Here is a 21,345-nt window from a genome sequence, read left to right as displayed (position 1 = left end):
AGACCCCCTGGCAATAGCAGATACCCAGCTTTAACTGGACATCTCCTGAGACCAGATTGGTGCCTACCCAATTGTCAACGAAGAGGCTTCATCTAGCAACTAATGGAAACAGATGCAGACCCACAGCAAACATTAGACAAACATGAGAGTCAGGGAATCCTGCAGAAGAGGAGGAAAAGGATTGTAGGAGTCACAGGGGTCAAGGACACCATAAGAAAACTGCAGCTTGGAGGTAAAATAAATCAATCGATAAATTTATATATATTAGATATAAATAAACTTATTTTATATCTATCTATCTATCTATCTATCTATCTATCTATCTATCTATCTATCTATCTATCTATCTAATGTCCACAGTACATACTGCCCTTCCTACAATAATTTGCTTTGCTTTGTCCAACAGTGTCATAGAGGGCTAATCCCTTCAACTTCATCCTTCTGCATCATTTTCTTTTACTTTACTTTCTCCCTCTTTTTCTTCTAGTTTTCCTTTTTGATATTTACAAAGTGTCTTACTATCCTACAGTGACATAGATAAGTGGTGTGTGAATTTTCCAACTTTCAAAGCATTTTAATCACTTTATCTCCCCTAAGAGTATATTTTCCTTTAACATGAACTATGTTTACTGAAAGCTATACATGTAAAAACCATATAAAAACATAAAATAATTGTGAATCTCATTTGAATATACTTGCATATGTTCCTGTTAGAGTCTCGGCCTGTCATCTGTTAACTTGGCAGCTTTAGGCAAGACCTGAAATCTTTTGAAGCGTCTGGTCATTCTGTATAGAAAATAAGACTGATGGCAACCTGTAGCATTGCTTTGAAACATAAATATCGCTATAGCGATTGCCATGTGAATACTATTCCGTAGGTAGCTATGGTCATGACTCTAACACAGGAGTACATACATAGATCTGCTATTGAATCAGCAAAATGTAGCTACAAACTGAGTACTTTAAATGTAAAATACTTTAAATATAAAATACACGCCAGGTTTCAAATGGGTTAATTAGTGCACTAGTTAAGTATTTATTGTGTACTTACAGGTTGGAATAATTTAGACACTTTGACATAAGTAAAATACAGGAAATTAATTTCATTCATTTAAAAAAATATGTTTTACCATGGCTTCTAAAAGGGTTTTTATTTCCTTGGGTTGTTTGTATTTATGGTGTGTGTCCCATTCCCTCCCTGCTGGAGAAAACGATCACGACCAATCCATGGGTAACTTAGATCCACTCATAAGTCTTGTCCTAAGCTATTTCTGGCTGCTGATGAGATGTTTTAAATTTTTGAAATTCATTAGAATGAACTTTTTTTCTCTACATAGCAGAGTAAACTTCTGCTTATCTTTTAAAGATACTGAGAATATTTTAATATCTTTTATCATGCTGTGTATATAGCTCCTTCTCTCTTGGGATTGTACATATTTTGACGCTGAGAAAGATAATATATTTTTATTATAATTTGATATTAAAAGATGATTTTAATCATTTCCACAAGATGCTCTCCTTAGGTTGGCTACAAAAATGATAAGAATTTACTTGAGCATATATATTCCTGAATCTCATTAATTTTAGTATGGTGTGGTTACCTGAATTCCTACATGATACTATAGAAGGCCTCGTTAATTTAACTCAAAAGTTTTGGTATACCAGAAGATTAGAGTTCCCTTACTTTTAAAATGTGGTTACAACTGGGTTTTGGTGACACACATCTTTAATCCCAACACTCGGGAAGCCGAGACAGGTGGGTCTCTGTGAGTTTGAGGCTAGCCTGGTCTACAAGAACTAGCTCCAGGAAATCCAGGGCTGTTACACAGAGAAACCCTGTCTCAAAAATACAAAAATAAATAAATAATAAAATAAAATAAAATGTGGTTGTAGAGGTTGTCTGAAATTCTGTGTGGAAACAGGGTTTTTCTAGGTAATTAGTTCTGAAGAAAACCTTACATTAATCTAGCAAAAGCCTCAGGACATGGGCCTCAGTGTTTAATCTCTGTAAATGGATATGGTGTCTAATAAAATTCAAAGAAGGATAGAAAAGCAGGGAGTATGGAAGTGAAAACTTGTACAGGATTCTGATCCTACTGAATGCCAGTCTACCCTGAATCTCAAAGACAAACCATGAAACATTCCTGGTACAAGAGATGCAGGTGGTTAGACTCCCTGAGGCCTTGTTGAAATACAACAGGGATAGGCCAAAGCTTGGGCTCACTGCTTGTGCTCTCCACTTCACCTTTGTAGGCACATTCCAATCCCAAGGGAATGAAAATGCAGGTACATTGCACTTAAGATTCCTCTGCAGTATTATTCCCACCCACCTTCTATGTTGTCTATCCAAACTCTTCCCAACAAAACCAGAAAATCAAATTCTCTCTTCAGTGACACCATCTCTTCAGGACCATCCTCTCTTCAGGACCACCCTCTCCTCAGGACCACCCTCTCCTCAGGACCATCCTCTTGTCAGGACCACCCTCTCTTCAGTGATACCCTCTCTTCAGGACCACCCTCTCCTCAGGACCACCCTCTCCTCAGGACCACCCTGTCCTCAGGACCATCCTCTCCTCAGGACCCACTCTCTTCAGACCACCCTCTCCTCAGGACCACTCTCCAGAATCATCTTCTCTTCAGAACCACCCTCTCTTCAGAATTATCTTCTCTTCAGGACCATCCTCTCTTCAGAACCATCCTCTCCTCAGGAGGAGATTGCTGCCCTTTCAGACTTTCCTCTACCATAAAATTCCAGAAACTCACTGATGACTTTTCTTGATAAATTTCTTTTTTTATAGGACATTTATACAAATCTCATATTTAACTAAACGAAGTACAGTATTCTATTGACTTTAACCTTTCTATTTTTTTGTTGTGCAGTCTCATGATAAAACCTCACTAAATCTGTGCTTTAATCTCTGTCTCTCCTGTCTCTGTCTCTGCACTCTGTTTAGATACTAACACGGCATCTCAGGTTTCCTACCGCATGTTTCCTCTTGGCTATCTCACTGGCCTTTCACACGCAGTATGTTGGATGCGTTCAGCATCTTGGTTCACTTTTAACCTGCTTCATTTTCTGTGTTCTTGATGAAAATAAACAGCATCACTGTGCATCTACCCTTCCCAGGACGAAACTAGAGCCTTATCCTGAACTAACTGCATTCCCACACTACCTACATGCAACCTAGCACAAACCAGTCCAGCACATTCTACCTCTTAGGTATCTTCAGAATCTCACCATCCCTCTCCGTTTCCATACCACTCCCACAACACAAGCTATCACCTTACCCTAGACTCATGGCAGTTGCTTTGACTTCCAGTCTGGCATCCCGTGCAATCTGATCTCACATGGAACCTCAGGCAAATTTGCAAATCTAATCAAGTTACTCCTGAACCACCTTCATGGGCCCCGTTTCGATAGATAAAAACTTCAGATCCTTACAGCCCCTACCTGGCACTGAGCTTCTCTCGTTTCATCTCTACGGAACTTGCCTCCTTCCCTTCTGCAAACTGTAGTAAGCACCCAGTTCTCTACAAGGGACACTCCGTTTTTTCACTGTGGACTGTCTGCTCCTCTTTGCCCCCTCCCATCCCCATCTCCACATCTGGACTCAGAAGACGCGTTTCCTCGGCTTGCCATTTCCTTTTCAGACATGAGTGTAGTGGATGATTTTCTAATGGATACAGAAATGGGAACTGACCGTGAAGAAAGGAAGCGTATAGGAATAATAGAGGTAGAGTTTATGATCTTTTCAGCTTTCCAACTGAGCAGCACTTTAGTGCTGGGAACAAAATCATCTCAACATTCTGTTCCCTGAAAGTCTGGCCCTACAGTTTAGCTCTAGAGCTACCTGCTCAGGTTTCCCCAGGATACAAATTAGCCTTTCTGAAAATCCTACAGTAAACAATGTTCTGAAGGGTTGAGTCCTACAATGGAAGTGGAGACATGGCACTTTCTATTCTTTTTTTTTTTTTTTAAATCCCCCTGGGACTATATACCAAGTAACTTGTATGAGGTTCTCAAAAAGCAGCAATCCGTGATTTTCAAAGGATGATGGCATTTTATTTCTTTCATCTTGAATTTAGGCTAAACGGTGGGTTAAAATTAAAATTAGGTTTTCAAATGTGTGTATTTTCATATCTGGATACTCTTTGTTCAGTATCAGTAAGTCAGACGATCAAGGATGACTTTCACATTTACACTTTTCCTGGGTCTACTTTACTTACAGTCCGATATCAGAAGGCCTTGCTGTGTCCCGATTAGGTTTTTCTACATATAAATCAGACCTGTGTTGTACACTGGGATAGATGAGGTGGGTTCAGTCGTTCATTTCTCCTGTCATTCAGACAGACAATGATGTGGCTGTCCTTGTTTCTACAGATGACTTTTATTATGTAGTTTGGCAGCAATCGTCTGGATAAATGGAATTAATTCAGATCTCATAGATCAAGGAAATTTTAGAGGAGAAAAACAGGTGTTAGGCCAACCCCCTAAACAACTGCATTTATGATTTACATGGTTCCCCAAACAGTGAAAATAAATCTGACTTAAAAATAGGAAAAATAGAAAAAGGTCTGCTTCAGAGAAATACAAGGATAATTTATAACTCAGCCCACAGAAAACTGCAGAACAAACAGCAGGTAAGCAGGAAGCACATTCTACATGTTTTAGATGAGGTAGCAGTATATAAGTGATGGTAGCTACGCCTTACCCCTGTCCTGGTGAGTGATGGATGATGCTTTCCATCCTTCAGCAGAATGGCAGAATGCTACAGCTGGTATATGACACTCAGTGGGCCGAAATGTATGAGATACCAGTATTGCTACTTAGGAATGTGTTTATAATGACTAATTAGCCTAATTGAGTTATGAACACACTGAAAATGTGGCTAACAAGGTATGTTAATATCAATATGAAATATAATTTCAGAAAGGAAAATATGTGTCCTTCAATATCTTCTTCATTTGGGGGTGTTTTAAGTGGTTTTATTTGTATAGGATACTTGTGCCATGATTTATCTGAGTCATAGATAATAGAAATATAATATAGTTTATCCATTCAGAACATCTTTACATTCATAAGACATATTGTTCACAAAAAATAAAAATAAACATCATTAAGACAGTCTAAAAGACATGTAAAAGAATTTCTATACAGCACCAAAGTTGTCACATTTTATCAATATATTGTCTTTAGTGTTCTTTATAAATAAGAAGATAGGGACTAGGATGAGTTAGCAAGAATTAAAATATGTTAGCAAAAATGAGCATTTACTAAAACTAAGACATATCGCACAGCGTGGAGAGTCTTTCATGCAGATATTGAATACATTTTACAAAGTAAAGTACACTAGTGTATAATTTAGGCAGAAGAGGTTTGTTCTCTAGCATGCCATAGTTTAAACTGATATCATATACATATTAGAATCTCAAGTAAAAATAAGAAATTAACAGGTATTTTTCTGTGGAGTGCATGCTTACTATAGAGAATTGGGCAATGATACATTCTCTACTAGGAAAGTGACTTGAATTCTTCTGGGGGGTGCCTTTTTTCCTTTCTACGTGTGGAAGATGTTTTTCTTTTTATGCTTCTTGTATGACCAAGTTATCCTTTACTCAGCTGTAATCAGTCTTGTCAAAACATTAAAGGAGAAAGTAGAAAACTTTGGGTGTGTGCTTGTAGCTTGGAAAATACATTGGTGTCATGGTATAACCAAACTACCATTTGTCGGGATGATCAAAAGGCAATTTGGCCGAGTGTCTGGAAAAACATGACTCATATGTGTCCCAGTTTTCCCCCTTCTTCCCTGTGAGTATTAGCAAACGACAGTGATATGCATGCAGATTGCAATCTGATATAAATAAATAAATAAGTAAACAGTGCAGGGAGGTGTCAAAAAAGAATAGGCTCTTTGAAAGCCAAAAATGAGGTTACTTACTTAGATTGTAAAAGACAAGGAGGACGCAGCTGTAGGCAAGGCTCCAACAGCCCTCCTGGAAGATGGCAGCAATTTCCAGATCAAAGCCATGAGGATCCAAGTGGCAGCGGATGCCTCATTCCTAGGAAGAGATAACAGGAGGCTGACTTGGATGATAAATATATCGCTCACTTCACAATGCAAACAGATGGAGGTGGATGCTGGTAAACTTTATGTTTCTAAACTAACAGCAAGATGAGAACTTGGTAGAGAAGTTGTAACACCTGTGAGGATTACCCACAATGTCCTGGTTGCAATCTATACTGCTGCAACATCTGGGTCTCAGAGCCACAGCTTCTGATGAATTCCTATATATTAACAGGTTAGGTTCAAGTTTTTTACAGAAAAAGGACTAAGACATCCAAACATAAGCATTGGAATTCAAGTCTTGAGATAAAAGAATAAACAAAATGAGTTTAGGGATAGGAACTCAATGATAACTAATTTCATAAACTAGAAAGGGGATTTCAAAGGTAATTCTAAAAAACCCACATTCATTAAAACTAAGTAAAAGGACTTCTAGAAAGCCCATTGAATAACTTAAAACTTTCAAGATTTTAAATTTCAAAATCATCTTTAGTAAAATTTTAATTTCAGATGATTTTTTTACACCTTAGTACTGATTTTCTTAGTACCCCTCCTTACCTTCCACATTGACTACACCAAGTTGAAAATTCAGAATGAGCAGAACACTAAGGTATTTCTGTTTATAGTTTAGTATTCTTTATATTGCTGGCCACTACTGTGCAACATTGTCTCCTTCCCTTTATTAGTGGAGTTTAACCATCAAATACTGAACAAATCGGTTCAGGAAACAAAACACTGTACTAAATGTGTCTAGAATTAGAATCAGCTGTAGTCTGGTGACTGATTTTGGATATTTACAAAATGAACAAACAAACAAACAAACCAAAATTGACCTGAACTGTATCCTAGAAGTGAAAACAGTAAAAGAAAAAAAAAGAAAGACAGCCACTCATTTCCTGCTATGGATATCCATCCTGTTTCCAAGGCATGCATTCACCTTTGCTACCTCCACAAACCAGCATCTCAAGTTACTTATTGGTCCTTTTCAAAAGAGAATATTAGAATTGGAGACTTGAGCATCATAAAAAGTACTCATGAATCAAAATCATGTAGGCTTTTATCCTCAGAACCAATAATACTTGGGTCTAAATCATTGATACTAATTGGCCACTGTTGTGGATCCCTGCCTACACGTTAAGCCATTCACTAGGCAATCTTGGCAGAGCTTCATCTGCTAAATTAAAAGGACAATGAAGAACGGAACCCTCCTCCTGTACCACAGGCTCACCCGAGCTGCAGCAGAACCCAGCCCCGACACCCTTCCCTTACTTCCCTTTTACCTTTGGATCTTCCTAGAGCATTTAAGCAGCTAGCTTCTTCATAGACATTCCAGTTGGTCTGAAGGTCGTGTTCAAACAGCTCTTCTAAGGGTTTCTAGAATAAACATCTCAACACCAGTTTGGGCACTATTTGTTTTCACTATTTGGAGGGGCTTTTGTCTGATGGGAGGCATCATCTCAGTGTATGACATGGGAAGAAAAGATGCTGGTATGTAGATTTTTCTTGGAGTGACCATCTCTTTGGATTTCCCCCCACCTTTATCCAATTTTACATGGGCTTGTGGGCTTCCAAAGACTTTATTCCCTTTTTGCCCATTAGAAAGTTTAGGCAAACACCTCCCTTAGGCATTGTGAAAGCCTACCTGTCAAATTAAGATTAACAAACAGAACATTGGGAACTTCCCTTAGGGCTACTATGGGGTTTTGTTGACATTTTCAGCAAGAAACAACAGGAGGGGGCATTGTTAAAACAGTCTATGAAATTGCTCCATCAAGTCACTTGTCCTTCAAGACAGGGCCTTTGGCTTGAGCATCTGATAAAGTATATTAGCATAGCAAGATACCATCTTGCTTCTGACAGGGATTTCAGTGAAATTCAAGAGCATAAGGGATGTTCAATTAAAAAAAAAATTGGCTCTTGCTAATCGATAAACCAGAGCTTAACATTTCTGATGAAGAAAGGCCCATCCTAAACCTAATACTAGTAGTAATTTAGTAAGTTTATTCTGCTTGCGTTTTTCATGCACCCTTGTCCAGCCATGGGCTTCTATTTTGAAAGATGCTCTGGTTGAGGTTGTACATGTTCATTTGAATTTGTACTATCTCTCATTTGTGTGACATATGGAAATGAATTTATTGAGAACGATTGCAAATATCCACGGATTCTGTAAATATGTACCAATGAAAATGTAACAGCTATCTCAAATGTGTGTGGGACTTTATAAATTGGCACAAGAGCTAATCACATAACTAAAGCTGAGTAAAATAAAATTTCAGTCATCTGGACCCTTTTAGATTTCTACTCAGGAATTATCTTTGTAATAGAACAATCTTCTCATGGAAAAGATAGTCCTTGTGGAATGTGAGGCATGAGGGGCAGAGCAATAGGAGGCAGAACTAGCAATTGAATCTCCTCAGTGCTACCACCAACCTATGACTTACTTCATTATTTCTAAAATTATCATTCTGTTCTGGTTACTAAAAAATGCTGGTTTATAATATTATTACTGGCCAAAGCACTTGTGTTTACTCCATGGAAATCTGGAGTAAGTTACATTTTTCTTTCCTCATAAATGATGTCTTTTAGAAAAGGAAGAGACTCTGGCATGGAGGTACCTTAGATTAATTTTAAAGGTAAAGACAGGATTACATGACAATTATTCGAAGTATAGTTTTCATCCTTGAAAAAAAAGTGATACCTTGTTTTCTGCCACAGCAGACCCTACAAAGTGCTGGGGCACAGCGAATGACTAATATGGGGGCCCAGTGAGTTCATACACATCTGTGCTCCGGGACAGGACCGAGACACACACAATGACAATGACGAAGCCATTATTCACAGCTTAGTCTTCAGGGGCTGGAGGGATGGATTTGTGTACAGAAATCTCCACAGAAAGCTTTTATAACAAACCATTTCTGTCAGAAGTTTATTTTATTGGTAAAATATTAAATAATATACAGAATTAAAAACTGCACTTACACTTCTGAAAAGAAATAAATCTTGGACAAATTATATGCTTGTTCCTGAGATTGGCTAAGTTTATTCCAGTAGCTGTGCACTCAGACAGTACAAACGTTTATAATATTAACCCTTTCACAAAGAATTACAAAGGTTCTGCAGCTTCTTTAGTCGTACACACACACACACACACATTCACACATGCATATACACACTCACACATCATCTACACAGTACCCACGGACACGCACAGAGCGTGCACGTGTGTGCATTAGAAACAAAGAAAACACAAGTCCCACACTTGAGTCTGCAGTGATGAAACTGTTTAGTGGAGGTCTCCCAGTCGGTGTGCAGCAGAGGGACAGCCCACAGAGCTGCAGAGGCTGTGGCAGTGCTTCCACAGTAAACCCCATTTTCTGAGGTATTTGAGCCTTAAAAAACAAAAACAAAAACCCTACATTACACTGAGCAAACCTGACATACAAGGTCTGGAATTTTAATTTTACAGATATTTATAGATATATTTCTTTTTAAACAATAGTTTTTATTTCCCCAAATTATTAGTTGAAAAAAATGAGGTTTACTGGTTTGATTTTTCTTTCTTTTTTTCTTCTAAAAAAAAATCAAAGTATTCTAGAAACTGTCAAGCAATTAGTCCTTAAAATAGTCTAATTACCTTTGGTATTGTTAAAGAAAAGAAAGGTAAGTAGCCAAGACACATACTGTACAAATGCAGCAAATGCCTTAGAAAGAAATGCCAAAAAATGTTACTTTTTAACAAAACATGTATTTACATTACAGCAGTTTTACTACAGGAACACAGGTATTTAAAAAAAAGAAAAAAGAAGAGCACGCTACATATAAATATGGATGATACAAAAGATATTCCTCAATCTGCACGAAAACAGGTCTGCTTCAAATATTTAAAAATTTTTCTTCAACAGGTAATATGTATTTAAACCTGACCTAAGTGCTTTGATGTTTATTTTCCAAAAGGAAGAGAAATAAAAACATTAAATACTAGTTATTTAACTTAAGAGCATTATACAAGAATGGGAGAAAAAAAATCCAGTCTGTTAGGATTTCAGTTTCAGCGTATATTTCTCACTCATAATTTCAAAGGTTATTTAGGCTAAACGAAGCTTCCAGAAACTCAGAAAGTCATTTGTTTCTACGTTTTTAAATCTTTTGATAGTGGAGTGGTTTTCATCTTTGCTTGCTGTGTCCTTTGACATGTTAGAATTTCCAACGGTTTCTTTTTGCCAAAGAAGAAATGTCAGACAAAGAAAAATTACCATAGTTTTTAAGACTTCACGAGTGATATTGCACTTTTATGAAAAGAACGAATATCTGTTAAACTAAACAGAAGAAGCAAAGCCTTCTGAAACTGCAAATAACACCTGGTTTAAAAGGCTGGACTACTTGCGCAAGCCCGGGGCTTGGGAACCCCTTCCGAGCCTGGAATATTACCAAAGAACTGTTAAAGCACTTGTCCACCTAGTTGGAAGAAAGTTAACCCTTTGCTTTACATTTTTATTCCCATTCTAAGTGTAGGGAGGGGGGGTGTCTAGTCTTTTATGACTTGTATTTTAGAAGAAAGCCAAACAATTTAACAACCAAGCAGAAAGGAATCAGACAGACACTGATTACAGAACCTCTGGAGTCACACAGGGTGTCTCATACTTGAGGATGAATCAAAGGAAGGACTACAAAGCTTACTGTTTCAACCCAACCACGCTTTAAAAAATATACAACTACCCTTGAGTATAAAAATACACCAGCAGATTATACAGCTAAGAAATACTACTGAAAAAAATTAAGACTTAATGAATCAGAAGCTCAGAGTTGACCTCCTCTTCTATTAGGATCATCAGGAAAAACACCCGAGACAATGGAGGAACAGCTGTGAACCGTGGAGACAAAGATGTGAGAACTTACAACCGAAGAGGTGAAAACCTATCTTTGTCATACGAAAGGGCACGCAATTGATGCACAAATTCTCAAGTGCTCCACAGTCAAACTTTTCTTTAGATCACAGTTTTGTAATTTGAACAACTTTTTAAAAAGAACAAAACAACAAAAATATCAGCAACCCCTAGATTCTTTTTCTCGTTAGTTACAGTGTATTCTTTTTAAAATCCACTTCCAGTAAATGAAACTCAGTGACATCCTAGCATTTGCATAGCAGGGGATTTGGTGACCTCCATCTGCCCAAGCTTTCCTTACTATGTGTTACATGAGGTAAACGGAAGGCCTGATGTACTGCAAACTGGCTTATTTGTACCTATAGGAAGTGTTTACTCTGTACTTAACATGGCTTTTAGCACATGACCTCTAAATTTTCATATTAATTCATAATATAAAAGTCATCTTAGGAAACTAGATGTTCATGTACCACAGTCTATATGGGATAAAGATGAATTTATAACAAACATGTCAGAACATATACAAATGGAGTATTATGGGAGAAAGGCGCCATAAATAGAATTTAAAACTCATCTCTAAGTGCATATGAAAAAATATCCACAAACTCACAGTACAGCAAGAGAAAACAAAATAGAAATAGAATGTTACATAAAACTTTTGTGGAAATTCCAAAAATTTAGGTCTCTATAATAAATATAAAAATGTTCATGGTGTCATTAATTTGGAGTAAGAGTACACCATGACACAAGGAAACACTAGCATAGTACAGCTTCTTGGTCACACGATGTCTACGTTATACAACCAGCAGCTCAGTTTCAGAAAGCTTTCATAGTTTAAGACACCCTCACAAGTGACAGACAGCCCTGTCCTAACATCCGAGATGGTGCTTTGGAGAACAGCTATGTCACATGAATGCTGAGTGTTTTGTTCAAGGAGAAACGAGGACCTGCATTTCCACATTATTTCATAAACCAAGCACTGGCTAGAAGATAGAGGATCCAAGACTAGAACAACACTAGTCGGGTAAAAAAAGATGCAAAACAATACTGTCGTAATTGACCTCAAATTCTACGAGAAAACCTTGTGTGATGCAAAACATATTCTACCTCAAGAATAATGCAAAAACACACAGAACAATTCAATTCGCTGCTAACTTGTGACTCTGCCTTCTATTTTTCCTCTATCATATAATAGTGTTCAGATATACTATCAAACTAAAAAGATTAAAATCTGATTTCAAAGTTTCCTCTCACTTTTGCCAGCTCAACTGAAAGTTTGGAAATGGAAATTCTTTTAGCAGGGTTTTCTCTTTTTTCTTTTCTTTTTTTCTTTTCTTTTCTTGTTCTTGTTCTTCTTCTTCTTTTTTTTTTTTGCTAAGAACACAAAGGTAAATTAGAGAGTACTTAAATTTTATGTGATTTTTTTTTTTAAAAAATACACAGTAAAAGTGTGGTAGAGCTAAAACAGCTTACCAACACTCCCAATGCATTTTTAAAAGGCACCAATATAAAATTTTATAAGTATTTAATACATTAAATTCAGGATTTAAGAGACCAGTTACTGTATATTTTAATTATTTTGCAGAAACTGGAAGACTAAAATATTTATAAAATAACTTTTATATATACAAAGTTTAAATTTACCCCTTGCTTTTTTTCCCTTTTGAATATGGGGAGTTTTAACTGTAGAATACATACAGGCAGTACTTGTTAAAAATAACATGTGAAATATAAGTGACGATGACCACAAATCTACAATTTTATAATAAACAAATAATTCAAGGCTAAGAAAAATGTGTAGCCAGGTATCCTTGATAGTCCAAGCGCTGTCCTGCATCTAGGAGCAGGCAGCTTTCCTGGTCCAGCACAGCCTCCTCTGCTTAGCTTTCCACTATAACTTACCCTTTTGGAGATAAGATGAAGTAAGACTTGGAAAATACAAAGTCAAAATTTAGACTACCCAAAAGTCGGGGTCTTGTGAAGTGTGGAATTGTGTCATGGTAATCAGCACAAATACAAGACCAAGTTGCTAAATCATTTCCTGCATTTTCTTCCTCTCATAAAAAGAATACATAGTTCTTTAAATTTCCACCAGTCAACTTAATATCTTTTCATTGTTTCACTTTTTTTCCCCTGGATGTAGAAAATGGAGACTTGGGATCTAAGTTGCCGCTAGCCCTAAAGACACACGGACAACATTGGGATTTCTTAATACCACCTGGTAAAGCAGACCTAAGTGCTGATGGATCAGCTGTACTTCTAACTCTAAGCTTCATAACACATCTGGAGATGCTAACCGTCTCTTTTCAGGACTCTTCAATACGAGAATGTGCGATACACATGTGCCTGCAAATGTCGTGCCTTCAGTCACCTGTGTGTATGCCAGCCAGCCAGGTTACTTCATCCTAAACCTCAACGGTCAACCCTCATTTCCCCGTTCTCTTCAGAAATTTCTCAACGGAATGTTTGAATGGCAGTGTTCCCGCCTCTCCCTGGGGCTCACCATGCTGGCCACTGCTCTAGAGAGCCTCTATAGCAGCCATTCATCACTATTGCAGAGGGGCAACATGCTTCTCCAGAAAGAACTGGTGATAAAAAAAAATTCTGGGCAAGATTAGGACAGTCATCTGATAAATTTCTGCCCAACTGGAAAACACAGATGATAACCCACTTTCACGCCCCTCAAATACTCTTTGAATTGTGAAATCTTGCTTAAATAAACTGGGCTTGTAACTGCTCTGCAAAGTTGATGTATTTGGTATCTGACCCCCTCACTTATTTTTAGGCGCTACCATGTCACCTGTTCTCTTTGGTGGAAACGTCATTGAGAGTCCCTCAGACAGCATTATGTCCACAAAATTCACTATGACATACAGTTATGAGATCACCTTTTCCTCATTTGTCCCTGTCATGCCTCAGCCATCTATGCCTTTTCCTGTACCTTGTGTTATGCATCTTTTAAAAAAAACTGCTAGTGTATCTGCATAGCAAACATCCTGTCATAGCTAATTTCTTTGAATAAATCAGGTTTTCCAACAAGATAAAATTAGAAAGGTAGAGAGTATGTTAGTGCCATCTTCATAGGGGGGGGTCCACAAATCTTTATGTACGCTTAAATTCAGCTCAGTCCTAGGGCAAGGAGATGCATGGTTCTTAATACAGTAGGTATGAGGAGAGAAAATGAAGAAAATTGATAAAGGATGCCAGCAGAAATTCACACAGCCAAAATTATGAACACTTGGACAGGCATCCAAAAGCTTTGTTAAATTGCAATAAAAACAAAAACTCATGAGCCTTATCATTATTTACCTCCCTCCCACAGAAATGTCATTTCCATCATAATTCGTGAGAATTATGGGAAAGGGAGTCTTGAGAAGACCCTTTGTCCCTGAGTAAGCTGTGTTTTCACAAGTTACCAAGGGATGACAACAAAAGATGAAAAACCCAACATCCGGCATTAGCTCCATCTCTGTTTGGGTGTGTTCTCTTACATGTAAAGGAATCCTCTGGACATTTCTCCAGAAATAACCAAGATAGGGCTAGTTAAAGAGCTCAGTCAGAACCTTCCCACCTAGGCCTAGCTATGTTAGAGCTAAGGTGGCTCAAGAGAACGGATGAGAACACGGCTCATTGGTGCCTTGTTCTCCAGTCTCGATACTACCCAAGGCGCAACGCAGTTGCAAGGTTTCTGCACCCTATTCAAGGGTCTGCCGGAGCAATTATTACTGTGTATCGGACCTTCCCCGTTCATAAATGACTATCAGATAATCCAGTCATAGTCAGACTGTTTTCCTCAAACACAAGCAGTGAGTTATGTCTGCCAAATGCATTCCCCCAAATGACTTGGGATAGTGCGCTCCAATCCCACCCACAAATGCCAGTGAACTCCAGAGAAAAAGCCAGGCCCTCACAGAGATCAACTTAAAACCTACACGTATGGAAGGATAGGCCTTGTGCAAATAAAGAGAAGACAGAGAATCTACTAAGGGATTGAGATTAATTTCTGACAAGGATTTAGAGAGTTGGATTTCTAATTTGTTTTTTAAAGTGCAGGACTTTCACCTGAAGACTGTCACATTCTCAACTCCAAGAAGGGTAAAAGAAAACTTTGTTGTTCTTTTGTTTGACCTGCGGTGTGATATTCGGGTTACAAAGAAGTTCCCTTTTGTCCACAGCAAAGGCAGTAATTGTTATTACTGAAGAAATGGTGGAATAAAGAGCCCTAGCTCATAAATGACCTTCCAGTGTTCAAATGACCACATTCAGGTCCAATTAGCAGTTGCTCCAAGATTTTGAAAGAAGGAGCCAGGCTTCTTAAGACCTTCTATTCCAAGAGTCAGAGAGGAACGGACTACTAACGGAACACTGAGTGGTCACAGCTTGAAGAAAAATACCAGGCGAGGGTTCTCAGAGTGGGATTTCCCCTATTGTCAGCCTAATTACACTTTTCTGCTGACCAGTTAACACTGATGAGATGTGGAGAAAGTGACAGTCGTAACACATCTTTAGAAACAAAAACGGATATTAGGCTGCTGTCACATTACAATTTAAAAGAAAATCCCAAATTGAGAAAAACAGAAATCTTCCTGGAAACTGCTGACTGCCTCCTACCCACGCTCGGACCGACCATATGTTATTCTGAAAACTACAAAAAAATACTATTTGTTACAGGTGTTTAAAGTAAGGCTGCCAGGGTGTCTATAAAATGCCAGTCATCAAAACTATGGAAAAACAGTGCGCAAGTTTAGAAAAATAAGATCAAAGGACCTCAGGTGTATCTCAGTGGCCCCTAACGACCTGTAGTTTAAAAGTTTTACTATATGATACAGTGTAATACATACTGAATTATAAATTCCGTAGGGGAGGTAAACACAGAACCCACAACAATTCAACTCGTCCTAGGAGTTATTGGAAAAAACAATGTGTTTGTGTTCCATCATCTCTTCGAACAGAAAATAAAACGGGCTTACATTTAGAAACATCTTGGAGAGTAAAATTACCTAGAGCATTTCAAATTGCCAGAGTCCTATCCAGAAAACTCTCAATTTCCCTACCTTCCATCATGATCCTGAACATCAAGGGCAAACCAAAATATTTTAGGTGAATCTCTATGAACCAAAGGATTTCCCAAAGTAGGACAGGCCTTAATCTGGACGCACCCACAAAATAAACAAGCCAGGTTACCAGTGAGCATCCCATCCCTTTCCTCAGGTTTCTTTCTTACTATAATCAGGCAGAGCAAATGACATTTTGTCCACAAAATAAGAATCAAGGACAGTGACAGTATTTAAGGAGAAAGAAGGTCACCCTCAGAGGGAAGGTGGGCTGTAAGTGCAGTATCTCTTCAGGTGCAGTTCTTCATGGGGGTCCCCTTTGGAATGAAAAGGCCTAGTGGAATGTGTGCTCCCCTCGAACAATGTGTGATGAAAACTCATAACGGTCCTGGCTTCTGTAGCCACAGATGTTGCATTCCAGTGGGTCCCGGTAGCCATGGCAACCCATGTGAATGGTGTACATGACATGGTCTAGGAAAAGGACTCGGCAGTGCTCACACTTGAAGGCCCTTATCTGTTCTCCTTCTCCATTGAAAACCTTATAGATGTCCTTCAGAGAGCCCTTGGTGGCCTTGGTAGCATCCAAGGCCTTGACATCCTCCTTCATGTAAGGTGGGCTTTGCTTCCTCTTGGGGTTTAAGGCAGGGTTTCCTTGGTAGGACTGGTGGTCATCATGGCTGCTTTCTGAGTCAGTAGAATCGAGGCAGCTATTGCTGGGAGAGGCCTCTCTTTCCTGGGGTCGACTCTTTGGTCTGATGAGAGAGATGGGGCCATCCATGTTGTTTTCGTGACTGTCAGACGTCTCCCTGCTAACGGGTCTTTCTATCCTGCTTGGATGATAGACCTGAGAATAAGCTGAGCTTAGAACCGGGGCCACCTCGGCGATTGTGCTTGGTGCATGCTGCATCAGAGGGTGAAGGGCCTCAGCTCCAAGGTAGGTGATTGCATTGTTGATGGCTTGGTCCATCATGTGAGACTGCATCAGCTCAGCCTCCTTCTCATACGTTAAGTTCATATCAAAATGAATATCTGGGTAGCTGAACCGCATCAGCTTTTCCCCTAAAATTAAAAAAAAAAATCGGGAAGAGAAAAGAAAAGGAGAAAACACAACAAAATTAGTGGTTGAATTAAAAACGTAAAAAGGCACAAGTTAACTAAATACTTGGTCCGTTTTACACAGGTCAAGCGTTTGGGCATTTTTCGTTCTGTCGAGATGCACAGGTAATATGACCATGCTAAGGAAATTGGTAACGAGCCATTTGCACTTGCTCTAATGCCGTCCCGGAAATGCCCAGCCTGACAGCTTTTTACTTAAATTTTAACTTTTATTAAAATTTCATTTGCACGACACTCAAGATTTTAGGAGAAAGAATAAATTCCAGGTCAAAATGAATCAGAGACTGTGCTCATTTCTGCATATCTCAAACACAGGAATGAACTACAAAGCCCAGGAGAGCAGAAGGGATGTGGTCATAGACTGTGCTGTTTTACTCGAATAGGAATAATTTGGCTGATTTAACTACTACTTTAGAAGAGAAAAGCTATCGAGTTAATATACATCAGTCAGTAGAAAGCAAACAATCATTATTAAGTGATTTAAAAGCTGATAAAATAAATGTAATTAAAATGTATTAAGAATTGTTTCTAAAAACACTTGTTCACAAAGCTGAAAAGTATTTAAGTTTTGCTTTTTGGGATTGGTGACTTTTCAAAATCCTTTTCTTGTTTGAAGTATATTGTTTCTCCTTTAATATTTACTCTCTTTCTCTGTCTTGTTCATTTGTTTTTCAAGACAGAGTTTCTCTGTAGCTTTGGAGTCTGTCCTGGAACTAGCTCTTGTAGACCAGGCTAACCGGGAACTCACAGAGATTCACCTGCCTCTGCCTCCCGAGTGCTGGGATTCGAGGTGTGCGCCACCACCTCACTCAACAAGAGGATTCAGAAAGATGCTGTCGTGAGAGGCCTGGCCTAGAGCAGTGATGGGACAAATGGAGAAAGGTTGATGGAACGGGCAGTGCCTTTGCACGTACTGCTGCTAGCTAGGCCTTTGCGATCCTCTAGGCAGAGATAATGAGAAGCAGGAAGCATGAAGGTGAGTGGTGAGTTTTCAGTCTTGGGAAACGGAGTGGGTGATAGCAAGATAGAAAGGGGGATAGCTTCGGTTTGACGATCAAGATGAAGAGCAGGTACATCTGGTGAGTACTCAGAAGAAGTATCTGGGTGGGAGATACAAACGCGACAGCCTCGGTTGGTAGAAGGCAGCTCTAGGAGCGTGAGAGTTGATAGCATCGCTCAGATGTGGGCAAACTGAAGAAAAGGTCAAGAAGAGTGCTGGGGAAATTCTTTTGTGTCAACAGTCAGAGCCACGCTGGATTCTCACACTTTGCAGTGTATCTAGAAGGGCCCTGGCCCCGTTTCTCATGGGACGAGGATTTCATAAGGCCAGAGAATGAAAGCTTCACTCTTCACTGTATAAGGACCCCAAAATCCTCCAACAACAGCGTCTGGGTGAGTTTCTAGGGTCTGTACGTCCTATGCACCAGCAGTGTTATGGAAAGCATGTGCCTAGGCCGATCCCTAAAAACATCTGATTTTCTACATGTTATCTGTGTGGTTCCATAGGGAAAGAACTTGTATGTACAGATAGGGGCACCTATGTGTATGTGCGTGTGTGCATGCGTGTATGTGTGTGTGGTTTTGAAAATGAAAAGAACCAAGAATGGGTCTTCCATGGGGCAATTATGTACTCAGTCCCGAGTCTAGTGGGGACTCTTTAGAATTCTATACATGTGGACAGTTCAGTGAGGAAGAACAGAGAATCTGGAAGAAAAGGAGAAAGACAAATGTTCTAGAATCCAAGGGAAGAGTGTTTTTCAGATGGGTTTAAGATTTCAACAGTGGCAGGCGCTCTTAGGATGTGTGTGTCGGACACTGCCTCCATGGGACTCATTGTATTCAGAATCATGCAAATGGGTTGCAGCCTTTAAGAGAATACTTTCAGGGAAGCCTAGGCAAGAAAGCCAGGTTGCATGCTCCGGAAAAGGAATGGAAAGAAGGAAAGCATGGGAAGGAGGCACTAAGAATTCCATCTTTGAAGAGGAGAAAGCAGATGGAGACTTGGGCTGAAATTAACAGAATTGCCCTTGAAGTCCAGATAGCAAAATGAGAAAGATGGAAACAAAATGAGGATAGGACAGAGAACTCAGGAGCTCAAAACCCAGGAATTAACGTCAATCAGAAAAAGGGATGCTGCTTTCACTAAAAGAGGCCAAAGACATGAGGTATTTACATGGATGTCCACAAACCTAGAGCACTGGTGATGGCATAATGCAATCATCTCATTTGCTCCCTGTGACTATAGACATAAGACCTTCAAGGACAGACATATGAAGTGTGTAGACAGTAGAGACATGTGGGAAATGGCCATGTGGGAGTCGGAGAGAAGACTATTCAGGATATGTTGAAAGAATGTCATTACATCCTTTGGGTGGCCAATCTGGTATTTCAGATCAATTGCACATTTACCTATAGTGGCAGTCATTCACAGGAATTTTGCCAGAAATACTTACTGGCAGCTGAGACAGAGTGTGGAAAAGATACTGTGCTCAACTCATGAGACAGTGAGATGTCCCCAGGAGGAAGGAGTAGGACATGGCAAGAGAGTCAAAAATACTGGCAGGCCGTGGTAAAAGGAATGAAGTGTGAATCTCAGCTGTGTAAAGTAGGGTAGAAGAGACAGACAGACAGAAGGTCAGGAATCACTGCCTGGAGAATGCAGCAGGTCAGACAGCAGTGTTTAACTGAGGAGCATGAGAAAAGGGTTCGTGCTAAGTTTAAATGATGAAAATTTCCATTTTAAGAGCAGTCAAATAGAGAGTTACTCAATTGATGAAGCTATTGTTTCAGCATATTACCAGAATATATTCCAAATTAAAAAAAAAAACAAAAAATCAAGTTTAAATAAAAATATAATGTTATTTTAAAATCATATTGTGGTTTTATAAAATCCTCTCTTTTAAGGAATTCCAACATTTGGAAGGGAGAAGCAGATGGATCTCTGAGTTCAAGGCCAGCCTGCTCTACACACAAGTTCCAGGCATCAAGGGCTAAAAATACATCCTGTCTCAAAAAAAAAAACAAAACAACAACAACAACAAAAAAAAAAAAAAAAAAAAGAAAGAAAAGCAAAGCAAACAAACAAAAGGTAGCATTTCGGAGTCAAAGGCTATACAAACTGTGACAAAAAGTTGGCTAAATAACCAGAAGTTAGAAATAATAATAGCTTGATCTTTCCAACTACATCAGTAGTCGGTTAGATACGAATATCCCTCACAAAGGAATCTCTTTCTAAACTAAATGAAGAGTTTGACATGGTGTCTCCTGCTTGCAACGGTAGCATGCAGTGAGCAGAGCAGGAGGATTGCTGTGGATGAGAGTGCAGCCAGATGAGACACAGTCTAAAAAACACAAGAGAAAAAGTGCCTAAATAGAGCCTAAATCAAACAAAAGATAAAATAAGGAAGTGAACTCCACCTCTCGTCCATTCATAGATACCTTTAGAGGGGAACGGATGAAAAGCTGTACTCAGTACAATTTAGAGTCTCTTACTCTGCTCTCCGGTGTTATAAGGTGAGAATCTTTTTTACTAGTTTTACCTCTATTTTAAAACCATATCACTATAAGAAGATTTTACATGTCCACTAATAATAGTATAGTTCTTTGATAACGCTTCCCACTGAAACTCTATCATCTATACATTCTTTAAAAAAATGCAAGGCTCTCTTCCTAAAAGGTGACCCCCAAAATACAGCATAGAAAAAGACAGATGCCAACACTGGGAACACCAGGGAATATCGAAAGACTTGGAAATGAATAATAATATCCACATAAATATATGATTTTTCATCTTTTCAGCTCAAAAATCAAAGGCTGGATTAAAAATAAGGATCAAAACACATCCCTGTTTTAGATGGACACTGCTACATTAACTTTTGATGGCAAAGTTTGGAAACACCTAAAATGCCTTTGAATTCTAGATCAAATATTCAGAGACTTAACATTAGAAATTAAAATAGTCAAAAAAGCTGACAGTAATAGAAATGGAAAGATACCGCAAATGTGGCCAGTAGTGTAGATCCCATCTCTTACTCAGTATCAATTAAATTGACGTTAGCTTTAACACATGATTTCACTGTACATATCACTGCATGCTGAGATGGTGCTTACTACCTAGCAGTCATCCTTTAATACTTTCCCATAGGCCTAAGGCTGTGCACACACACGTGTGCGTGCACACCGCACACGGTAGGTCACAGAGCGGGAGAGAAGGATGTAGCAAAGACA

At 38.9% G+C, this 21,345-nt stretch overlaps 1 protein-coding gene across 1 annotated transcript in view; it reads right to left on the bottom strand.

Annotated features, from left to right (window-relative positions):
* Positions 1–9,790: 9,790 nt before the first annotated feature.
* Ikzf2 (IKAROS family zinc finger 2) overlaps positions 9,791–21,345 on the bottom strand; it is a 143,467-nt gene continuing 131,912 nt past the window's right edge. Inside the window, 1 exon segment of the mRNA XM_050154283.1 lies at positions 9,791–17,061. Within this exon segment, the coding sequence (XP_050010240.1) occupies positions 16,337–17,061 (725 nt within the window). The 3' untranslated portion in view covers positions 9,791–16,336.

Source organism: Alexandromys fortis, unplaced genomic scaffold, assembly GCF_014885135.2.
Source record: "Alexandromys fortis isolate MF-2015 unplaced genomic scaffold, M_Fortis_MF-2015_v1.1 scaffold_40, whole genome shotgun sequence".
Lineage (NCBI taxonomy): Eukaryota > Metazoa > Chordata > Mammalia > Rodentia > Cricetidae > Alexandromys > Alexandromys fortis.
Note: the sequence above shows the minus strand (reverse complement) of the source record. Positions and strands in the feature narration are given on the sequence as shown.